The sequence below is a fragment of the Anomaloglossus baeobatrachus genome, chromosome 9 (assembly GCF_048569485.1).
Source record: "Anomaloglossus baeobatrachus isolate aAnoBae1 chromosome 9, aAnoBae1.hap1, whole genome shotgun sequence".
Lineage (NCBI taxonomy): Eukaryota > Metazoa > Chordata > Amphibia > Anura > Aromobatidae > Anomaloglossus > Anomaloglossus baeobatrachus.
Window position 1 is genome coordinate 79,274,337 of NC_134361.1, and position 22,717 is coordinate 79,297,053.

At 46.3% G+C, this 22,717-nt stretch overlaps 1 protein-coding gene across 1 annotated transcript in view; it reads right to left on the reverse strand.

Annotated features, from left to right (window-relative positions):
- Nucleotides 1-1,653: 1,653 nt before the first annotated feature.
- Nucleotides 1,654-22,717, reverse strand: part of NRK (Nik related kinase) — a 432,773-nt gene continuing 411,709 nt past the window's right edge. Inside the window, exons 31-32 of the mRNA XM_075323819.1 lie at nt 13,887-14,026; nt 1,654-5,659 (exon numbers count right to left, since the gene is read on the reverse strand). Coding sequence (XP_075179934.1) covers nt 5,576-5,659; nt 13,887-14,026 — 224 coding nt within the window. The 3' untranslated portion in view covers nt 1,654-5,575. The remainder of the gene's footprint in view (nt 5,660-13,886; nt 14,027-22,717) is intronic.

A 22,717-nucleotide genomic window follows, 5' to 3' on the forward strand; every position in this document is an offset into this window, starting at 1 on the left:
CTGCAGAACTGTGAGCTGCTCAAGAGACAATAAGAGAATACCCTACGGCTATGTGCACACGCTGCAGGTTTGGTGCAGACATTTTCTGCATCAGATCTGCACACTGTGGCACAAAAAACGTGTCAAAACTGGATGTGGTTTTCATGTGGTTTGGTGCGGTTTTTTGGGTCATCAAGAAAGTCAATGAATTGAAGTCAATGGGTTAAAAAATGCTGCTAAACATGACCAATAATTGACATGCTGCAGATTTTTTTCTGCATCAAAACCACATGGAAAAAACTGCACCGTGTGCACAGCAAATATAAAATCCCATAGACTTTGCTGACTTCAGGAGAGGCATGCAGATTTTGATGCAGATTTTTAAAAAAATCATATGGTATGGGAATTATTACGACACACTGTAAACTGAGTAAAATAATAATGCATAATTAAAAAGGTAAAAGACTTTAAAGATCCACAGAACGAACAATTTAAAACTTTTCAAAACTACTTATTTTGTACTAATAGGAGATGCATATTGACATTTCCTCCATTGACACCCAAAACTGTTTTGAAAATTTAGCTGTAGCCCTTGGAATAGAAAACTACTTGCATTGCATATATTCACAGAAAAACCCCAAATACTAATTCTACATAGATATTGTAATTTGTGTACCCAGATCTTACGGCCGTATAAGCTCACATGAGGCTCCGGGAACACATTAGCTCTTAAAGGGAACCTGTCGGCAGAAATTTTGCAATAAACCTAAAAGATTCCCCCTGTGCAGCTCCTGGGCTGCATTCTGGAAAGGTTCCTGTTGTTATTGTGCCCCCTTTGAGACCAAAATAAAGACTTTATAAAGTCTTACCTTTTTGATGCTAATCTTCTTTTATGTACACGGGGGCGGGCTGTCTTGCGTCCGTTAGTCGCCCTTCTGTCGCTTTAGGCCATTCCCCATCGCTCATTTCCATAACTGAGGACGCCGCCCAGTACTCCAGAGGTCCCCGCGCATGCCCAGTGCCACTCTCACGGGAGTGAACGCTGTGCAGTGTGACCGCTGGTGACGTGATTGCACAGGCGTGAGATTATGGGCGGCGGTATGATTGTCATCAGCAAGTACCCGCCCATAATCTCGTGCTCGCGCTTTTCCCTCTGCCTCCACCGTTATGCTGCTCCGCTCCTCCCATCTATTTCCTGCTCCAGGGAAAGATGGGTAAGAGGTGACGTGGGTTCATCTGGCCAGCGCTTGCGCAGAATGGTGGAGGCAGAGGGGAAAGCGCGGGCACGAGATTATGGGCGGGTACTTGATGACAATCAAAGCCCCGCCCATAATATCACGCCTGCGCAATCACGTCACCAGCAGTCACACTGTGCTCAGTACCGCGAGAGTGGCACGGCGCATGCGCGAGACCTCGGGAGTACTGGGCGGCGTCCTCAGTTATGGAAATAAGCGATGGGGGCGGCGTAAAGCGGCAGGAGGGCGACTAACGGATGCAAGACAGCCCGCCCCCGTGTCCATAAAAAACGATTTGCATACAAAAAGGTAAGACTTTATAAAGTATTTAGTTTGGTCTCAAAGGGGGCAGAATAGCAACAGGAACCTTTCTAGAATGCAGCCCAGGAGCTGCAGAGGGGGAATCTTTTAGGTTTATTGCAAAATTTCTGTTGACAGGTTCCCTTTAAAAGCGAGACAAGCTACAGTATGTCATTCTGTTAGTATTATTTGAATTAATATTTATATAATTTTAGAATTAGAGATGACAATGATCAGTAAATGGCCATACATTACCTCTTCATGCATGTGCTACCGGTAGATAAAATTGCATTCAAAGTATAATACAGAAATATTTTACATTGCAGACTATAGACTTTGTACAGTTTAAGTCTCCTGTCCTTCAAGTAAGATTTATATTACAATGTCAGCAGAGCATGAGCAAATTTTGAGACAAAAGTGCAATATCATGGAATCTGATCAAAAAAAATGTAAGTAGTAATTTATAGCAATACAGTAAAACGTCTGACCTCTCGGGCCTGACAGGTATGACGCTATGACAAATTCTGGAATATCAGAGGGACATCAAGATGCAAGTACACCTATAAAGGGCAATTACAGTGAGGTATAAAAAAAAAAAAGTCTTGTCCTTAGAGCATTGAATTATAATATGGCTGCTAGGGAGTATAGTATATACAGTACCACTTGGGCTATGTTAATATGTATATGGAGCTTGGTGGACTAAAAAGTAGAGAACCACAGCCTTGTGCGAAAAATGGCATCAGGGCAGGTAAATCATTTTGGCAATTCATCAAGTACTGATACCATTATGCCTCACATTAAAATAAAAACTGAGAAATACCGTACAGTATATAAATAATTGGTCTATATGCATCTGATATCAGCCATCTTTGCCTCCTCTTTCTCACAAAACAGTGTTACAGCTGTAAGGCTATGTCCGCACTTTGCGTCATCCTACTTGCAGTTCTAAACGCATCCTTTGGCAGAAATTGCTTTTGCCAAAGTTGCTTTTGACCACTAAATCGCGGTAAATACGCGTGCGTTTTTACCGCGTTTTTACCGCTTTTTACCTGCTTTTCCATTGCGTTTAGACAGCTGCGTTTTGAACATTAAGACACTGCTAAATAAAGTTTAAACAGTCAAACACAATGAAAAAAAAGGGGAAAAAAAAGGAACACATATAATTATTGAAATCATAACGAAAATAGTTATATTTTATATAATTATAGCGGTTTTATACTAATTATAGCTAAAATAGTAAAAAAATTATATTTTTCATTAATTTAATGGTCATATCATTCCACTATTTTGATGTCATAAACGCATGCGTTTTTGTAGTCCAAAATGTATTCTTTCTGCAGCTAAAAAGCAGGTAAAACGCTGGAATTTTGATGTTTGTTGCTTTTTACAACTTCTCATTGACTTCAATGTTAGCAAAACGTAGCCCAAATGGCAAAAACAATTGACATGCTGCTTCTTTGAACGCAGAGTTTTTGCCCAAAATTATGCAAATTAAACTCTGCGTTTGAAAACGCAAAGTGCGGACAAGAAATCACCAATTCCCATACACTTTGCTGGAAAATCAAAACGCATGCATTTTGGCATGAAAACGCTGCAGTTCAAAACGGACCTAAAAAGCAGCTGAAACGCAGGTGGCAACGCAAAGTGCGCACATAGCCTTAGACCATTAAAAGGTGCCTCTGTTTGCAGTAGGAGGCAAAGAACATTACCCTGGCCGAGATGTGTCCTCTTGCCGAGATCCCCCTTGGCGGAGACACACGTCCCCTTGGCAGAGAAGCTCACCCCCTAGGCAGAAACACACGTCCCCTTAGCAGAGAAGCTCAGCCCCTAGGCAGAAACACACGTCCCCTTGGCAGAGAAGCTCACCCGCTAGGCAGAAACACACATCCCCTTGGTGGAGAAGCTCACCCCCTTGGCAGAGATACACATCCCCTTGGTGGAGAAGCTCACCCCTATGTCAGAGACACACATCCCCTTGGCGGAGAAGATCACGACCTTGGCAGAGAGACATGACCTATTGGTGGAGAAGCTCACCCCCTAGGGAGATACACACGTCCCCTTGGCGGAGAAGCTTACACCCTTGGCAGAGACATGTCTCTCTGGCGGAGAAGCTCACCCCCTTGGCAGAGACACATCTCCTTGGTGGAGAAGCTCACCCCCTTGGCAGAGACACATCTCCTTGGTGAAGAAGCTCACCCCCTTGGCAGAAACACGTCTCCTTGGCGGAGAAGCTCACCCCCTTGGCAGAGACACGTCTCCTTGGCGGAGAAGCTCACCCCCTTGGCAGAGACACATCTCCTTGGTGGAGAAGCTCACCCCATGACAGAGACACATCTTCTTGGTGGAGAAACTCACCCCCTTGGCAGAGACATGTCTCCTTGGTGGAGAAGCTCACCCCCTTGGCAGAGACACGTCTCCTTGGTGGAGAAGCTCACCCCCTTGGCAGAAACACGTTTCCTTGGCGGAGAAGCTCACCCCCTTGGCAGAGACACGTCTCCTTGGCGGAGAAGCTCACCCCCTTGGCAGAGACACGTCTCCTTGGTGGAGAAGCTCACTCCCTTGGCAGAAACACGTCTCCTTGGCGGAGAAGCTCACCCCCTTGGCAGAGACACGTCTCCTTGGCGGAGAAGCTCACCCCCTTGGCAGAGACACATCTCCTTGGTGGAGAAGCTCACCCCATGACAGAGACACATCTTCTTGGTGGAGAAACTCACCCCCTTGGCAGAGACATGTCTCCTTGGTGGAGCAGCTCACCCACTTGGCGGAGACACTAAGCTGCCTGGCTGAGTCATACGTTGTACATCCATCTGACAGTTGGAAATGGAATAGATCAGGAGAACAGCCTTTGTGTCTTTTGTGGAATTTCTACAAGGCCGTTTCAGGAACATGCCAATAATCTTTCACTGCCTAGTTTATCTCATATATATTTTTAGTTTTTATTTCTAGACTTAGTATTCCATTAAAAATACTAAAGTGAATCTGTCAGCAGGTTTTTGCTAAGTTATCTGAGAGAAACATGATGTAGAGTCATTGCTGTTATTTTGATAAAATCACTGTTATCGCTGCTGCAGTCCTTGCAGTTCTCTGAATGCTGAGTTTTATATAACCCCGCCCCTAGCACTTATTGGCAGTTTACTGTGTACACTGTGCAAAGGCAGAAAGCTGCCAATCAGTGGTTGGGGCGGGGTTACACAGAGTGGGAGGACTTAATGGCAGGAGACAGCTAGTCTTTATTGATTACCTCCTGCTGATAAAACTCTTATTTGAAACAACACAGTCTAGTAAGTGATACGTTGCTAGAATATTTGTCCCTACATCATGCTGCTCTCAGATTACATAGCAAAAACCTGCTGATAGATTCCCTTTAACTATATAATTGATAGCAAATGAGACAGTGGCTGGACCTTCAATTAGATTGTTGTTTTTTTTTGGAGAAAAACCCATTTAATATCTATTATAACTGAAATTGCCCTTTAAAGTTAGAGGCCTTCCTAAAAGACTTGAAAGCCTTTGTCTCTGGCCTACAATACAATATTTACAAATTGAAAAATGCTATTCTCAGCATTGGGCTCACTGTGCAATTTAGAAAACAACACTGTCCTACTGTTATTGCCAGAATATCATATAGACATATATATGCAGATCTGATTTTGAAGACCTTAACCATGATAATGTACCAGTATAGTGCGAGTAATGCTGGTTTCTCAAGTATAGACAAAATGGAACTAACCTTTAATCAATCTACAGGTCTTCTGCTACATTAACTCTATGACCCCCGGGTGTCAGCTACAGTGGTTCACCAATGGCCAGAGAATCTGGCGTCAATAACATGAAAATCACATGTGCAAAATCCATACTGTACGTTGTAGATGTGACCGCGAAATACATTTAATGCTAAAAGACATTCTTAAATTCAGTCTCTTCTCCTTCCATATACAAAAAGTACATAGACCCCCAATGTGCTGCTCCTCTGGACAGTCTTTGGTTTGTAGTACACACTTGTAGGAGGTTTGTCTCACAGCCACAATTTTGGTTTGCGATCAGGATGCCTGACCCCTCAATTACCAGTTGAAGAGAACATTCTGTCCAAGGGTCATGAAGTAAATTTGACTGCTACCACCAGATTGTATGGAAGCAAAAAATACCTAAAAAACAACAAAAAGATAAATTATAAAAATATATAATTAGGGCAATAATGTTAAACAATTACATACAAAACAATACCTTTAGATAGCAATTTTTATCGTCCTATCAACATTCAGTTAGCTATTTGAGGCAGCATAAAATATATCCATTCATCTATCCATCCATCCATCCAACCATCCATCCAACCATCTATCCAACCATCTATCCAACCATCTATCCAACCATCTATCCAACCATCTATCCATCTCCGATTTACAATATCTTATTAATTTAACCATGTATGCCCATGAGAATTCTTCAGCTTTTTTCATAACATCAAGGCCTTGTGCACACATGGTGGTCGTTTTTTGCAATTCTTTATGTGTTTTTTCCTTGCTTATGTTAATAAATAAAAGCAAGGAAAAAGCATTCCAGCAAAGTCTATGAGAATCATGACTTCCTGTGCACACGCTGCTTCTTTTCTCCTTGTATCCCTCTATAAAACATGAGTGATTCAGCTTCCAAGCGTCTTTGAATAAAATTCCGTTTTTAAATGAAAAATATTATTAAAAACAAAGTCCATAACAGGCATGGAAATATGATACTGCAGGTCCGTGACGAATTGTGTGACCACAACCAGACGCGTTTCGAGCAAGGCGCTCTCAAACTTTGGTGAGTATGTGTGTTTAAGAGCGCCTTGCTCGAAATGCATCTGGTGGTGGTCACACAAGTCGTCTAGGACCTGCTGTATCATATTTCCATGCCTGTTATGGATTTTGCTTTTAATATTTTTCCATTAAAAACGGTATTTTATTCAAAGACGCTTGGAAGCTGGATCACTTATGTTTTACACCTTGATGCTGAACAGAAGCGGGGTCTCGTGCTTCCTACTGCCAACAAAAGGAAATCATTACCGGGGTGAGCTGGAATTCCTTACATTACTTCTTTTTTCCTTGAAGATTTTGTTGCTGAAAAAAGAAGCAGCAAGTGAATTGTTTTTGTGTTTTTTTCTGCATTTCTATAATCCCCTGCAATGCTTTATCACTACAGGGGATTATAGCGCAGCACACTGCCTCACACTGTGCATACAGCATGGTGCATGAGGCTCTCCGCAGATCAGTAACCCGGGGACATCATGGTGACGACCCAGGGTTATTATGGCGGCGATCGAGTCCCTGTGATCGCATTACAGGGACCCGATTGCCAGGGAGCGGTAAGAGATTCCTCTCTCTGCCTTATGAATGCTGCGACTGCACTGATTGCACAATTCAGGGGGTTAAACTGTCAGGAAAGGTGCAGGCACCGCTCAGGGCAGTGAGAGCTAAGTTCTGGCTGTAACATGGACAGCAGCAGTGAAGGCAGGTGAGTAATGTCCATATGCAATCACGGATCACGGATTGCACATGGACAACCCACGTGTGCCGTGAATCACGGAACACGGAGGGACATGTGCGTGTTTTACACGTCAGTGAAGAACGTCAGTGTTTTTCACTGACGTGTGAAACGGGTCTTAGATGGATTCACAACTGACTTAATGATCGTGCACAACGAATAATACTAAATGGAAACACATCAACCTGGAGGAAAGTCAAAAGCGGGGTGCTGCAAGTCTCTGTCCTGGGCCAGTGCTGTTAAATATCTTTATAAATGGTCTGGAGAACTCAAAAAATTCACAGATGATACTAAGATAGGAGGAGTAGCCAACACTAGAATCTAGACACACTCGAACAATGGGCTGAGGAGAACAGAATGGTGTTAAACAGGGACAAATGCAAAGTCCCAATGTGAATGAAAGAAATGTAAAAAGCAGATATAGTATGGGAGGAATAGAACTAGGTGATAGCATCGGGGAAACGACTTGGGCGTAATAGTAGATCCCAGATTCAACATGAGCCAGCAGTGCGGAGCTGCAGCTAAAAAGGCCAACAACATTCTGGGATGTATCAAGACAAGTATTGAAGCTAGATCAAGAGAGGTAATTATTCCCCTATACTCTGCCCTGGTCAGACCCCACCTAGAATAATGTGTACAGTTCTGGGTGCCCCATTTCAAGAAAGACATTGATATCTTGGAGCAAGTCCAGAAAAGAGCAACCAAGATGGTAGAAGGTCTGCAAACCATGTCATATGAAGACCAGCATGAAGAACTAGGAATGTTTAGTTTGCAAAAGAGAAGGCTGAGAGGAGAATTAATAGTGGTCTACAAATATCTGAAAGGTAGTCACAGAGCAGAGGGAACCACCCTATTCTCATTAGCACAAGGAAGTACAAGAAGCAATGGGATGAAACTTAAAGGAAGGAGATTCAGATTAGACATTAGGAAAACCTTTCAAACAGTGAGGGCAGTCAGAGAGTGGAACAGGCGACCACTGGAAGTGATAAGCTCTCCATCAATGGAAACCTTCAAGAGGAAGCTGGATAAATATATGCATTTGCAGGGGGTTGGACCCGATGGCCCTTGACATCCCTCCCAACTCTACCATTCTATGATCCTTTTCCAGATAAGAATAGGGGAGAATCAAGAGGCTGCCACACGAATTAGATGGTGGCAAAGTTAGACTGTCATTACTCCTAAAGCCTGCTTTACCTGTTGCAATTTCGCATACGATATCGTATGCGATTTGCAACGCCCCCATCGTATGTGCAGCACGTTCAATTTGTTGAACGTGCTGCACAAACGATTAACCCCCGTCACACATACTTAACTTCCATACGTCCTCGATGTGGGCGGCGAACGTCCACTTCCTGGAGTGGGAGGGACGTTTGGCGTCACATCGACGTAACGCGGCAGCCGGCCAATAGAAGCGGAGGGGCGGAGCTGAGCGGGACATAAACATCCCGCCCACCTCCTTCCTTCCGCATTGTGGGCCGGGAGCTGCAGGAGGCAGGTGAGATCTGTTCATCGTTCCTGGGGTGTCACACACTGCGATGTGCGCTACCCCGGGTACGATGAACAATTTGACGTTCAATTCGTCAGGAAGGAACGACGTGCATGCGATGAACGTTTTTTCGTTCAATCGCAATTGCACGTCGCTGTCACACGCTACAACATACCTTGCGATGCCGGATGTGCGTCACTTACGACGTGACCCCGCCGACACATCGTAAGATATCTTGTAGCGTGTAAAGCAGGCTTAAGTGTACAGTTATATTTAGTCTTCCATCAATTCTGTTTCGAGCAGCATTTTTATAGGACTCCTTTAATGAGAGGTCATTTTAATATGACTTCTTTGGAATCTAATGTGTTGTTAATTTCTCTGGTAAAAAAATGGTGTAAAACATTTTCTAAAAGATGAAGTGTCTGAGCTTTAAATAGACTATCGGGACGGAGTAGAATTGCATGTGGCTTGATTAGAGTTGTCTTTGACAGCTTTCCCCTCAAGAAATAGATTTTCATAAATAGTTCACAGCAATAAAGAAAATAACCCTGGGTCGGTCAAACTGCTGCCATTAATGTCCAACTCCTGTCCGGTTTATTAGATATGTCCCTGTCACATGGAGTACTTCTCCAAGACTATGGAGTATTATCAAATGACAGGAGAGTTCACATGGTGACAGGGACATTAGCTCATCTTATTTATTAGCAAAATCCGGTTTGTAATTCCCAAGGCGTGAAGAAAATTTCAAGTAAATCATCCAAACTCGGTATGTCCAATTAGAGACAATCAAATCATAATTCCAAAAATACAGAGGCGGATGGATTATTCAAGCTGACCTCTACAGTCATTTAATGCTTTGTTGAAATACATATTCTAGTTAAATGAGTGATCATCATGACACTTTGTGGTTTTATCTTGAAAAATCTGTGTCACATAGAGATGATCCTTCAATTTTTATTTCAAGTTTTTTTTTTTTTTATAAAAATCACAACAGTGAGGAGACAAAAAAAAAAAGGCAACATTTCAGCCATAGGGACTTTCTCAAGCCGTATATGACTGCATTTTTGGGCCTTGAGAAAGGCCATATAGTCCCAAAATGTTTAGTATTTTTTTATCTCCTCACTATTGTGATGTTTTTAAACTATTTGGAATAAACATTGAGGTTTTACAAGGATCATCTATGGTGACTTGGATTTCTCTTGATATGCATTGTGTATTGGGACCTAGTGGGAGGCCTGCCGAGTAAACACAACTTTATCAATGGTGAATGTGTGACACCCCTGCACTAAATCAGGGTGTCACAGGGAACTGCACTCCTTTTTCTTATAGTGCAGAACCCACCCTCCATGGTTCTGGGATCCTAACCTTTGGTATTGCTTCTATCAGCATTCAAATCCTAGGCACCTTACACCACACCCTGTCAGGCACACCAGTGGGTGGTCTAGCTGGAATAGGGCCACCCGCCTAGGGGTCAGGCAGACTGGTGGGAGGGGCTGAGTCAGTCCAGTGTCAACTTTCAGTGAGAGAGGAGCTGATGTGGCAGCTCCTGGGGAGTTGGGAGAGGAGTTGAGTAGTAGCCCTCAGAGAGTGAGGAGCTGGGGGAGTTGTAGCTCCCTGGGAGACTTTGGCTAGGTCGCAGACGGTGGTCTGGGACTGGAGGAGTCAGAGTCCCGGTCGCAGGGTATTGGAGAAAGGAGCCAGACTTAGTTTTGGAGAACGGTCGGCACCGGAATATCTAGTAACCGGACTGGTACTGAGCACGGCAGGGTACTGGAGCCTATATCAGGGAGTAGCTTCATGCAACCTGATAATTAACCTGTGGAGGATAGTCTCTTTATGAACTTTACCCAAGAGCTCAGAGATCGAAGGCACCAACACAACGAGGGGGATAGGGCTTTCCAACCCATGCAGCCCACTGAAATCCCAAGTGTCAGCCATCAAGAGCACAGGTCTTCTGTCCAAGCATAGGGAGCGGGACCCCGAAAGCTCCAGGCCGAGGGGTCACGCAAACATCTAAATCAGTGCATGGAGGCAGGTCAGGACCACCAGCAATATCAACGGGAGTAGATTCCCGGACAAGGTCCCCCCGAGAGACAGCGGCACCCAGAGACTTGGTTTACTTATGTGTCAGAGTCTATTTGATGGTCACACCAACACGCACACAGCCTGAGTAAGTAAGCTGCTTTCCCTCCCTTCGTCCTGACTGCTGCGCGGTCTGCACCCCGCATCCCTGCACCTCCTCTATACAGAGTATGGGGGCCTGCCCTACCCGAGGAGGGAACGCCATCTGGCTGCCCCGTTCCATCTCCCCTGGGTACTCCCATCGGCAGTGACGGGTGGCGTCACGAACAATAACCTCCCCTGTGAATAACCCCCCTTCTTATTTTCGAGTGTCTGCAAGCCCCCAGGTCCGGAGACCCTCGAGCCAGAGCAAACCCCGGATCCGAGCAGTCCTGACTGCTGCAGGGGCGGTACAATTGGGAATGATATACTGGACTGACTTTGTGGTTTTATCTTCTTTCTTTATTTGTATGATATACAGTATTAGAATAGGAGCCAAAAATATATGTCTGGATGGGAGCATACGTTGTTCTAAAACCTCTATATAATGCTCAGCATTAAGGGAGCACTTCAAGATGTGTAGTCAATAGATGTGTAGTCAATAGTCATGTCATAGACAACCCAATACCATCAGACATACAGGTTTTTGAACTGTGCTCTGATAACAAGCTGGATGGTGCCCCTCAGGACAGTGCATTAGTGGTTTTCATAATGAATTTCACATTTTTGTAACTCTAGGCACAGAATGGTTTTCCAGTTTATTTTAAATGAGCTTTGGTCTAGAGAAGACGGCAACGTTTCTGGATTGTGTTTGCATGACTGTCACTAGGAGTTTTGGAAAAAACTCATCACTTGTCATGGCAGCATCAGATGCTGTTCACATTACAGATCCTGACATACCACCCTTGGTGCTTCTGAGCTACACAGGCAGGTTCGGGAGTCGACCAGCTGCAGGCTCATCTATGATCAGGCTAGCAAAGGTTAACCTCTGCTTGTCTGCTTGTTACTTCTGGGATCACATGTTCTTAGAAGCCTATCACATTGACTCCCTTCCTATTTAAGATGGTGGGATCTGTCCTATTAGGGTTGACTATAGTTTATTGCTGGGTTGGTCTCTGTGCTGTTGTATCCTAGTCCTGCTGGTGATTGTATTGCTTTGTGTTTGGAGTTGTTGTGGAGTTCTCCCATTGTCTTGCTGTTTCTTACTTTGCTCCTAAGCTCTTATTGTCTTATATCTCTGTATGTGTGTGTGTGCCATAAAATAGAGATTTGGTGTCCCCTGTTTGTCTATTTCTGTTGGCTTAATCACTCCTAGAGGGTATAAGATCATGGCTGGTCAGGAGCAGAGCCAGGAAGGCGGCTCAGACAACCTCACCTTCAGAGGTAACTCCGAGATCAGGGATAGCTAGGTACCCCTAGCCTGAGGGCCAGTCTAGGTGCCCCTGTCCCCTATTTTCTCCGTAGTTAATGTGACAATGACAGGGCTTTAACTTGCATTTGTGGATTGCACAGCGAACTGTGTTAACAGACAATGATTTCTGAGCCCATGCAATTTATAATGCAGTGTCGCCTGATGGCCTGTAGATCACACACATCCAATATTGACTATCAATCTTGTCCCTTGTGCACTTGGATTTCTTCACAATCTTTGAATCGTTTGATGATACTATGCACTGTAGATGGTTGGCTATCTAAAGTATTTGCTATTGAGAATTTTTTACTCTGAAATTGTTGCACAATTTTTAAATGCAGTGTTGGACAGATCGGTGAACCTCTGACCATGTTTGCTTCTAAGAGACTGCCTCCCTAGAATGCTTTCATGTGGCTTAGGTAAAAATGTACCTTTTATCTGTATCTGTTTTTAATTAGTACCACTTTTTCCAGCATTTTAACCCCTTCCCTACTTTTTAAAGATGTGTTGCCGCCATCATTTTCTAAGGGAGTTTTTTTTCTCTAATGAAATGGAATAATGTCTGCTCTTCATCTTCTGCTTTGTGTTCTATATTCTGCTGCGAATAAAATATGGCTATGAGTTTTTCAAATCATTGCATTCTTGTCCTGTTTATATCTGCCACGGGTGACAAGCGAACACAGGGAAACCTATACTGGTCCTAAAACTGGGGCCACTGAGTTCACCCTAACACCCAGAGGTATTCTTGAAGGTAGGGAGGACAGAGTTCTCAACCTAGGCCCTATTTCCTGTCCTTGTCCCTGAAGATGAGATTCCCCTCCACAACCCACCACCCGGGGGGGAAGGGGCAAGAACAGAAGTCTACAATCCCACTAACAAATAAAGACAAAACAGGAATAACAACGACTACAACTTGTACCCACAGCAACCACACAAAAAGGAGTCACTAAAAATGCACAAGGGGAAAAAACATGGAAGAGGGGAAAGAAAACAGACTACTGGGTAACATCCATACCGTACAACCTGCACACCTAGAACTGCTGCAGCCCACAAAGTGTGTCTCAGAGAGGGTTTCTCCAGCTCCTTTCTCCTCCTGGCCAAGCTTCCACATGATGAAAACAACCAGCACCCTCTGCAGGAAGTAGAGGGTATTTATAGGACCTGGGAGTGGTCCCAACCAGAAACACCTGACCAGGAGTCAGGAACTGCTTAAAGGTAAACTGACATTAACCCTCTCCTCCCCAAAGGAAAGGGAATCCATTTAATCAGCAGAGTCCCACAAGAGAAAGTGAGATTCTGACCCAGAACCTGTCACAAAACTCTACAACAGAGGAAAGACTGTGACAATATTTTACAGTGTCCCAAATGTTTTGGAAACGGGGTTGTATAAATACGATAATCATTTTATTCTTTTTGCTGACTACAGCAGCAAAATTGTATCTTTACAATTTTTTTACAATGCCTCCTCCCTAAGTAAAAGTAGTTTACAGTTGCTTCTGACAGTAGCAATATAGGGGTTAAATAGCCGGAAATTGAAATTGCCTCCGTTCATTGTAGCAGTATAAATGGTACAGCAAGGACCACTCTTGGTCATTGTTTTATTATTACGTGTGGAGCAGGAAGGGGTGGATGGCCATTACAGAAATTAGGTTGTCGCAGCTTTAAAAAAAACAAAAAAACAAAAAAAAAACAACAAACACCCCCCCCCAAAAAAATCAGTTTTTGTCTTTTCTCTCCTTCAATTGCTATAATTATCTTTTTGCTCTGTATAATTCTTCTAAGAAAATATACTAAATAAATCTTCTGACTAACCGCCCCGCAGTGAGCGCTTATAACCGCCATATATTTCCTTTATTTTGCACATAAATAGTTGATAGCCGTCTTAGATGTGATTTACCTTGTCGTTTCTTTCACATAGAAATTTTAACTTCTGTGCCTTCTTGTGCATGAATACTCCTTCTAAAGTTCCCGTCTCTCCAGAACGCAGCTCGATCGCCTTCTCTCCCCAGCCCATAATTTGATTGGACTGAAGATATGCTGCAAAAGGGTAAATTTAATCACTTGGTTAATTTTAAGGAGGAGCTTGCTACATTCTCATAATTACAAATTACAACAACAAAATCAAATAGAGAGGTTGTAAATAAAATGAAGCAAAGAGATTTGCAGGACCTCAGTGGCTATGTTGATAGTCTATAGCTGTTGGACCAGAGCCCTACGAATCTAAGTCACCTGCCCCCGATCTTATACTCACCGTTTCATGCTTTATCAGCCCTGTTCTGGTTCTGTTGCTCCACCTTGTGACTGTAACTTCTGACTCGCCAGAAGTCAGAAGTTACGTCACAAAGTCTCAATACAACTCTATGAGAGTCAGAACAAGGCTCTCATAGACTTGTATTAAGTTGGGACCTCCAGCACGCTCCATGAAACACTGAAGCCGACAGTAGGTTACAAATCGCCGGAGACTGACAGGAGTGGAGTTGATAGAACATGAAGCCATCGGAGGGTGAATATGAGAGAAGAAGAGGGGACTTCGATTTAAAGCACCACTCCAACGGTGAGATTAAAAAAACCGCGGGAGTGATGTTTTAAAGTGAACCTGAGACTGAAAGATAAATTCTACTCCTATTGGTATTCCAATCCTCCTGCTTCCAAGATGGTCACCACAGTGGCATTGGAAGCACAGGGAAGTAAAAACCATGCTTCCCCTGCCTTTCTTTTGCTGTGAAATATGGCAGGGGAGTCCTCATTTAGATTCACAACTGCACTCCAAATGTCACTGCGGTGGCTTTTTAGAAAGTGAAAGGGGATGCAGAAATGTCTGCCAGTAAACGTCGCCATCTGCTGGCCAAAAACAGTAACATAAGAACAATTGCTGAGAATATTAGAAACAGGAACTAAAGAATAGACTGGGTTTTTCCTCTGGGAAACGCATAAGAAAAGACACTGGGTCAGGTGACACCTTTGATGCAGTTAATAAACATAGAAGTCCTAGCCACGCCAAGAAGAGGAGGAGTTGGCACAAGAAAGTTCATCAGTAAGGACAGGTGTCCGTGAAGTGGGCTTATAGCCCCATCGCCACAGAAGGGTACAAGAGCAGCCAGATCCCCTCGAAGACCTAAGGTAAGAGGAAGGTGCCAGTAGAAGCCTGAAACTTGCGCCAAGAGCAGAACTGTAAACAACGCCAATAGAAGAACCATAATACACTCCAGTAGAAGAACTGTAAGTGGCGTGAGTAGAATTACCTGAGAGCCCTGACTTCATGGTCAAGCCACAGACTACATTGGTAAAGGTTCGGAGCCCCGACTTCAAGGTCCAGTCACAGCAAAGACTATGCTGGTCAAGGTCCAGAGCCTCTACTTAGTAGTCAAGCCGCAGACTACTCCTGTCAAGGTCTAAAGCCCCGACTTGGTCATTATGCTGCAGACTATGCTGGTCAAGGTCCAGAGCCCTGACTTTGAGGTGAAGTTGCAGACTAGGTGGGTCAAACTCCAGAGCCTTGAATTCATGGTCCAGCCGCAGCATAGGCTATGCCGGTCAAGGGCCAGAGCCCCAACATCGTGGTCAAGATCCAGACTACGACTTTGTGGTTAAACTGGAGACTACGCCTGTCAAGATCCACAGAGAGGCCATTGCTTCCAGATCCTGTATATGGTATAGAGTGGGGATTTAGGCTGCTCTTCAGGGCACTGAGGCTTTTGGCCTCTAAAGTGTGTGAGGAAACCCCTGATTTGGACTTCCGAGCTAGTGAGTAATGTCTTTAACCCCGCTACGGCCTGTATAGTATTGTTTAGATACTGTATATAGACAGTAACAAATAGTAACACTGATGTTTCCTTACTAGAGAGGTCTAGAGTGCAATGACTCCAACTGTGACCGTTGGTGGTAAGAGTAATATTGTGTAAAGAATACTGTGATTGTAATCTGTATTTGTTTGTTGCTGATTTTTCACTGTGAAATAATCCGCTTTACTGCAACTACTTGTACTATAACAATATCTCACATTTAAAGTGCTAATTCTTGATTTGTACAGAGTTATTAAAAGGTTGTTGGTTCCGTTACCACTGACTCCTCATTCTCTGCGCTGTTACATCTGGTCACCTGCTTTATAGAAGCAGGAGGAGTGGATGGAAGATGCAATGGGAAGCAAACAGTGGCACCAGATACAGTGATTATACATGAGAAATTATTGTGAAATGAGAAAAAAATTATTGCATGAGAAAAATTATTGCAAAAATCTGGAATATTCTTCAGCACACAAAAAAGGTAAATTTCTCATCCACCGCAGCACAACAATGTCCGCAATGCCGACATCTTCTTTTGACATGTCACGTGCAGATAATACTTGATAAAGGCCCTTGTGGGCCAAAACGTTATATGGCAAGCACATTTCTGGGATTGAGAAATAAACCATTGTAAAGCTTATCTCAATGATAGAGAAACAAATCATTTATGTACAAAACATTTATGCGATTGAGAAATTTACCATTTTTGTGTGCCGAAGACTATTATAGATTTTTATAACACATGTACATAGACGCAATAGTCAAACCATAACTCTATCTTTTATATTGAAACATCTAATGAGGTCATTGTGAAGGAAGGGAGGACAGAGTTATTGCCTATAGTGACTGGTGATCCTGTGTTATTGTCACAGGGTATGTACAGATGGAACAGGGGCTCCTAGGCTGACCCTAAGGTTGGGGCCCCAGCGCTGTCCCTTATCTCGAAGGTAGGCTCGATGGTAGCCAGGTTTGAGCCCCCAGCATGACCCTGTCTCCTGTCTAAGCCCTGATGCTACTCTCCCCCAACCTGAGATCGGGCCGGGAACCCAGAAATCAAAACCCCACAAATAGGTACATACATGGGTAAATGAAAACTCGCACACTGCACTTAAACATGAACGGGGTACAGAATGTGAACTGGGGAGTAAAGCAAAAGGGTAGGAAATAACTACACAACTGGAGGACTCACACACCACGTGAAACCACAATTTATAGATCATTATATAACAGGATAACTACAGGAACTGAGGAGCAAAGCTATATCCGGCACTCAGCCCCAGTATCAAGAGGTTTATAAAGGGTGAAGTAGCTGGTGATCAGCAGCCAGCAGGAATTATCTCCTGCTGAACTGGAGAACAGTGAAGCCAGAACCAGACGACACCCATGACAGGCTGTGAAAACAACTGATCCAAGGTTGTTTGTCAGACTCAGCAGTGTGAACTGAGTCAGATGCCGCCATGACACCGAACGAGTGAAATGCTGACACTGCACGACAGTTATCAGCTGTGTATACAGGTGTTACCTGTCATTGTAAACCTGCCTCTTATGATAAGAAGTCTGCTGAAAACGTGTTATAAAATGGAGAAGAGTCTAAAAATACCCTAGTGGCCAGTGTAAACCTGATTCAGATAATAGGTCATTTTGTGCACGCACATTTTTATTAAGTTTTATCTAATCAATACATTTCAGTTGATGACATCCGGCTCTACAGCACAATATGATGTGGATTCATGACTTGCTGTTAACGGATGGTCAGTGGATGTTGGGGTATGTGGTGCGTGCCACACTAATCCTCAAGCTTTTGATCACCTCCAACTCTCTGACTGTGAGCAATGACTTCTCCAGTCAGAAGGAGACAACAGTTGGACTGAAGGGGATGAAGGCAAAATAAGTAAATATTCCTATCCCGCTGCACTGTTAACAGCCTGCAGGATCCTTAAAGGGCGTTATTATTTACCTGATGACAACCCCTTTAAATCACTTTGTAATGGCTTTCACTGATCTCCAATGGCAGGCGTGCACTTTGTTGTGTTGGGAGCTCGGGTGAAATATAAAAAACTGTAGACGCTTTATAATACATCGAAGGTTGAGGCCAAAAGTACAGAGCAGCTGAGTGTAATGAGGCGTAGGAACTCAGTATGACATCCACAGATCTGCACCTGATGCCACGTTCAGAGCGGATCATGGAACGTCCTCTATAGGGCTGATATGAAGATTTATAGTATTTGTGTTTGTATATGAACGTTCAGGGCTAATTTATTCTCTTGTAAACTTGACATCATCCTGACTCTGAAATTGTTCACGAAAACCTACCTAGAAAGGTCATCAGGGAGCTGTGCTAAGCAATAACACTAGATGGGAAATGTACAGAAGTGATATTCTCATGTGATAAACTGCATTACTTGTTCAATGTTAGATGCAAATATATATATATATATATATATATATATATATGTTAGATCCGGGTGATGGTGGATCCTCTGGGCCGTGCACCAGACTCCCCCAGTGAGGCAACCTGGAGCTAACCCCTATACAGGGACTGTCCGGTCACCCCACCAGAGGGCCTAGGTACACGGTAGCCGGAGTACTAGCGGAACCGGGATAGCGTCCCTCAGGGAACGGGTAGAACGGAGTCTTTAGAGCCACAGAGTTCTTGGAGACAATTAAGGGAGTCCGGTACGGGTGCTGGTTAGGAAGCTCAGACGGGATCCGGGTTAGCTGGATGTGACGGGGAGGCAGCCGGGTGAAGCCGGGGATCACAGACAGGCACAGGCAGACGTAATGGTGGTGGGATTCCCTGCTGACGACACCGGAGGACCTCTTGGCAAACCCGGATTCAGGAGCCGGTTACGGAGGCAGAGCAGACTCTACGAAAGAGACAGAGTTAGCACAGGCAAGGCACATGGGGACCTGGACTCCTAGCTTGCAGAACTTGACGAACAGGCGACGCCCTCCAGGCAGGGAGCTCCTAATATACCTGACCCTGACTGATGCAATATCCTGTTAGGGAGTGCAGGGCCTTTAAGAGGAAGTCAGTGACCGTGCGCGCGCCCTAATGCACATGCGTGACGCCCGGGTGCCGGAGGCCAGAGCCGGGAGCGGTGCCGAGGAGGACGTGTGGCTGGAGGCAGGAGACCCGGGGACAGGAGCGGTGAGTGAGAAACGACGTCGGGACCCGGGGAGCGTGCAGTACCCCCCCCAGGCCTTTTCCCCGCAACCGGGACAGAAAGGCACGAATCAGACGAGTACCCACATTCTCCAGGGGTTCCCAGGACCTATCCTCGGGACCATAACCTGCCCAATCGACCAGGAAGTACTGCCGTCCCCTGACGGTCTTCATGGCCACGATATCTCTTACCGCATAGATGTCATCATCGGCTATGGGAGGAGGAGGACAGGCATCAGAGGAGAAGGGACCGAGGACAACAGGTTTCAGCAAGGACACATGGAAGGAGTTGGGTATCCGCATGGAGGGCGGTAGCTGCAACTTGTAGGACACCTCGTTGATCTTCCTGAGGACCTTGAAGGGACCGATGTACCGCGGACCCAGCTTGTACGAAGGAATCTTGAGTCGGACGTACTTGGAGGCAAGCCAGACCAAGTCCCCAGGAGAGAAACAAGGAGGATCAAGACGTCTCTTGTCCGCATGTTTCTTCATTCGTGCAGCAGCATGTCCCAGGGAGGTCTTGACTGAGGCCCATATAGCGGAGAAGTCTCTGGCCAGGGCATCTGCTGCAGGTACATTGGAAGCTGGAGAGACTGGTAACGGCACAGAAGGCTGGAGACCATAGACAACATGGAAGGGAGAACTGGAGGTGGATTCGCTGACCTGGTGGTTATGAGAGAATTCAGCCCAAGGAAGGAGCGTGGACCAGTTGTCCTGGTGGACATTGACGTAGTGACGAAGGAAGGTGGTCATGATCTGGTTGACTCGTTCCACTTGTCCGTTTGACTGAGGGTGGTAGGCAGAGGAAAAGTCCAGAGACACCCCCAGGTGGTCACAGAGAGCCCTCCAGAAGCGTGAGGTGAATTGGGTTCCTCTGTCGGACACGATATGGGCAGGAAAGCCATGCAGCCGGAAGATGTGCTGTATGAAGGCGTCCGCAAGCTCTTGAGCAGAGGGCAATCCGGCCATAGGAACAAAATGAGCCATTTTCGAGAATCGGTCCACCACGACCCAGATGACCGTATGACCGGAGGACAAGGGCAAGTCCGTGACAAAGTCCATGGCTATGTGTTGCCATGGAATGGAAGGAGTCGGCAGAGGGAGAAGAGGACCAAAGGGCAGGTGCTTAGGCGTCTTGTTCCGGGCACAGGAGGAACATGCAGAGACGAAGGCGATGACATCCGTACGAAGAGACGGCCACCAATAGTGACGGGCGATGACGCCCCAGGTTTTCTTCTGGCCAGCGTGTCCGGCCATTTTCGAGGAGTGTCCCCATTGGAGGACCTTGAGTCGGTCGGTCTCCGTGACGTACGTCTTCCCAGGAGGGATCTGTGCCAGGGAGACGGGAGTCACCGGGATGACCTTGCTAGGACAGATGATGGGCTGGCTTGGCTCCTCCTCTTGGTCTACCGGAACAAAGGACCGAGACAGGGCATCTGCCCGTACGTTCTTGTCCGCAGGCCGATAGTGTAGCTGAAAGTCAAACCTGGCGAAGAAGAGAGACCAACGTGCTTGGCGCGGATTCAGCCTTTGAGCGGAGCGTATATACTCCAGGTTTTTGTGGTCAGTATAGATGATCACCGGGTAAACCGCTCCCTCCAGGAGATATCGCCATTCCTCCAACGCCATCTTAACGGCCAGGAGCTCTCGATCACCAATGGTATAATTGCGTTCTGGGGCTGAGAAGATCTTGGAGAAGAAGCCGCAGGTGACCATCTTCCCGGTGGCGGATTTCTGCATAAGTACGGCTCCTGCCCCTGCGGAGGAGGCGTCAGCCTCCAGGGTGAATTGGCGGTTCAACTCAGGATGGTGAAGGACGGGAGAAGAAGCAAAGGACCGCTTCAGAGAGCAGAAGGCGGCTTCGGCCTCGGGTGTCCAAGCCTTCGGATTGGCCCCCTTCTTGGTCAGGGCGGAGAGCGGAGCAGTTAGGGTCAAGAAGTGAGGGACGAACTGGCGATAGTAGTTAGCTAAACCGAGGAAACGTTGGATGGCTTTTAGTCCCGAAGGAGGAGGCCAGTTGAGGATAGCAGAGACCTTCCCGGGATCCATCTGCAGTCCGGTGTCCGATATTACATAGCCCAAAAAGGGGAGGGATGATTGTTCGAACACACACTTCTCGTGTTTGGCGTATAAGCGATTCTTCCTCAGCCTCTGTAGCACGATTTGCACGTGCTCTCTGTGGGTACGTAGGTCTGGGGAGTAGATAAAGATGTCGTCCAGGTATACGACTACACAGACATAGAGGAGGTCCCTGAACACGTCGTTCACCAGCTCCTGGAAGACTGCCGGAGCATTGCAAAGGCTGAAGGGCATCACGCAATATTCATAGTGCCCGTCCCGGGTGTTGAAGGCGGTCTTCCACTCGTCCCCGGAGCGTATGCGAACCAGGTTGTAAGCCCCACGGAGATCCAATTTGGTGAATATACGGGCTCCCCGGAGCCGATCGAAGAGTTCAGGGATGAGAGGCAGAGGGTATTTGTTTTTCACTGTGATCTGGTTTAGTCCCCGGTAATCGATACAGGCCCGTAGGTCGCCTTCTTTTTTCTTGACGAAGAAGAAGCCCGCACCAGCCGGGGACGAGGACCTTCGAATGAACCCCCGTGCCAGGTTCTCGGTGATGTATTCAGACATGGCCCGGGTCTCAGCAGGGGACAAAGGGTATATCCGTCCCCGAGGGGGTGTGGTTCCCGGCAGAAGGTCAATGGCACAGTCGTAGGGTCGATGTGGAGGCAATACCTCCGACTCCTTTTTATCGAACACATCCGCGAAGGACCAATAGGCTGGAGGAAGACCAGGTAAGGAGTCCGGGGCTGGAGGACGACGGACGGGCTGGACTGACTGGAGGCAGTTCTCATGACAAGACGGGCCCCAGCGGATGATTTCTCCAGTACGCCAGCTGACAGTAGGTTCATGTACCCGTAACCAGGGTAAACCCAGCAGAAGCGGATGAGACATGCGTGGCAGAACATAGAAGGCGATTTCTTCGGTGTGTAGCGCACCGATACGCAGTTTCACAGGTTTAGTGACGAACAGGACGGGATCAGAGAGGGGTTTCCCATCCACAGAGGCTATCACAAGCGGTGTCTGCAGCGGGGTGACAGGTAATTGGTACTTGTCAACTGTGGCCTGGTGGATGAAGTTACCCGCTGCCCCGGAGTCGAGATATGCCTCTGCCGTGAAGCGGGTTTCTCCTGTTGTCACCTGTACAGTCCATGTCACTGGGTCAGAGAGCTTCCCAGTACCTAGGGTGGCCTCTCCTACCAACCCTAGGCTTTGGAGTTTCCCGGTTTCGCTGGGCAGGCACGCACCTGGTGTGCGCCGTCTCCACAATAGAAGCAGAGACCCTTGGCAGCTCGTTCCGCTCGACGCTGCTCGGAGGACCGTAGTCGGTCCACTTGCATGGACTCCATGGGCTCATGGATGGAGGAGCCAGAGAGCCCGGATGAGGAGAGGATAGGCTTCTGTGGAGAAGCGGAGTGCCTTACAGGGCGCCGCTCGCGGGACATTTCCTTAGACCTTTCTTGAAAGCGGAGGTCTATCCGGGTTGCGAGGGCGATCAGGGAATCCAAGGTGGAGGGGACGTCTCGACCGGCCAGCTCGTCCTTGATACGACCGGTAAGCCCCTCCCAGAAGGCGGCAGTCAAGGCTTCATTGTTCCACCCCAACTCAGATGCCAGCGTGCGGAACTGGATGGCCTACTGACCAACTGTCAAAGTTCCTTGGCGTAGCCTGAGGAGGGATGAGGCGGATGAAGAAGCACGTCCGGGTTCATCGAACGCG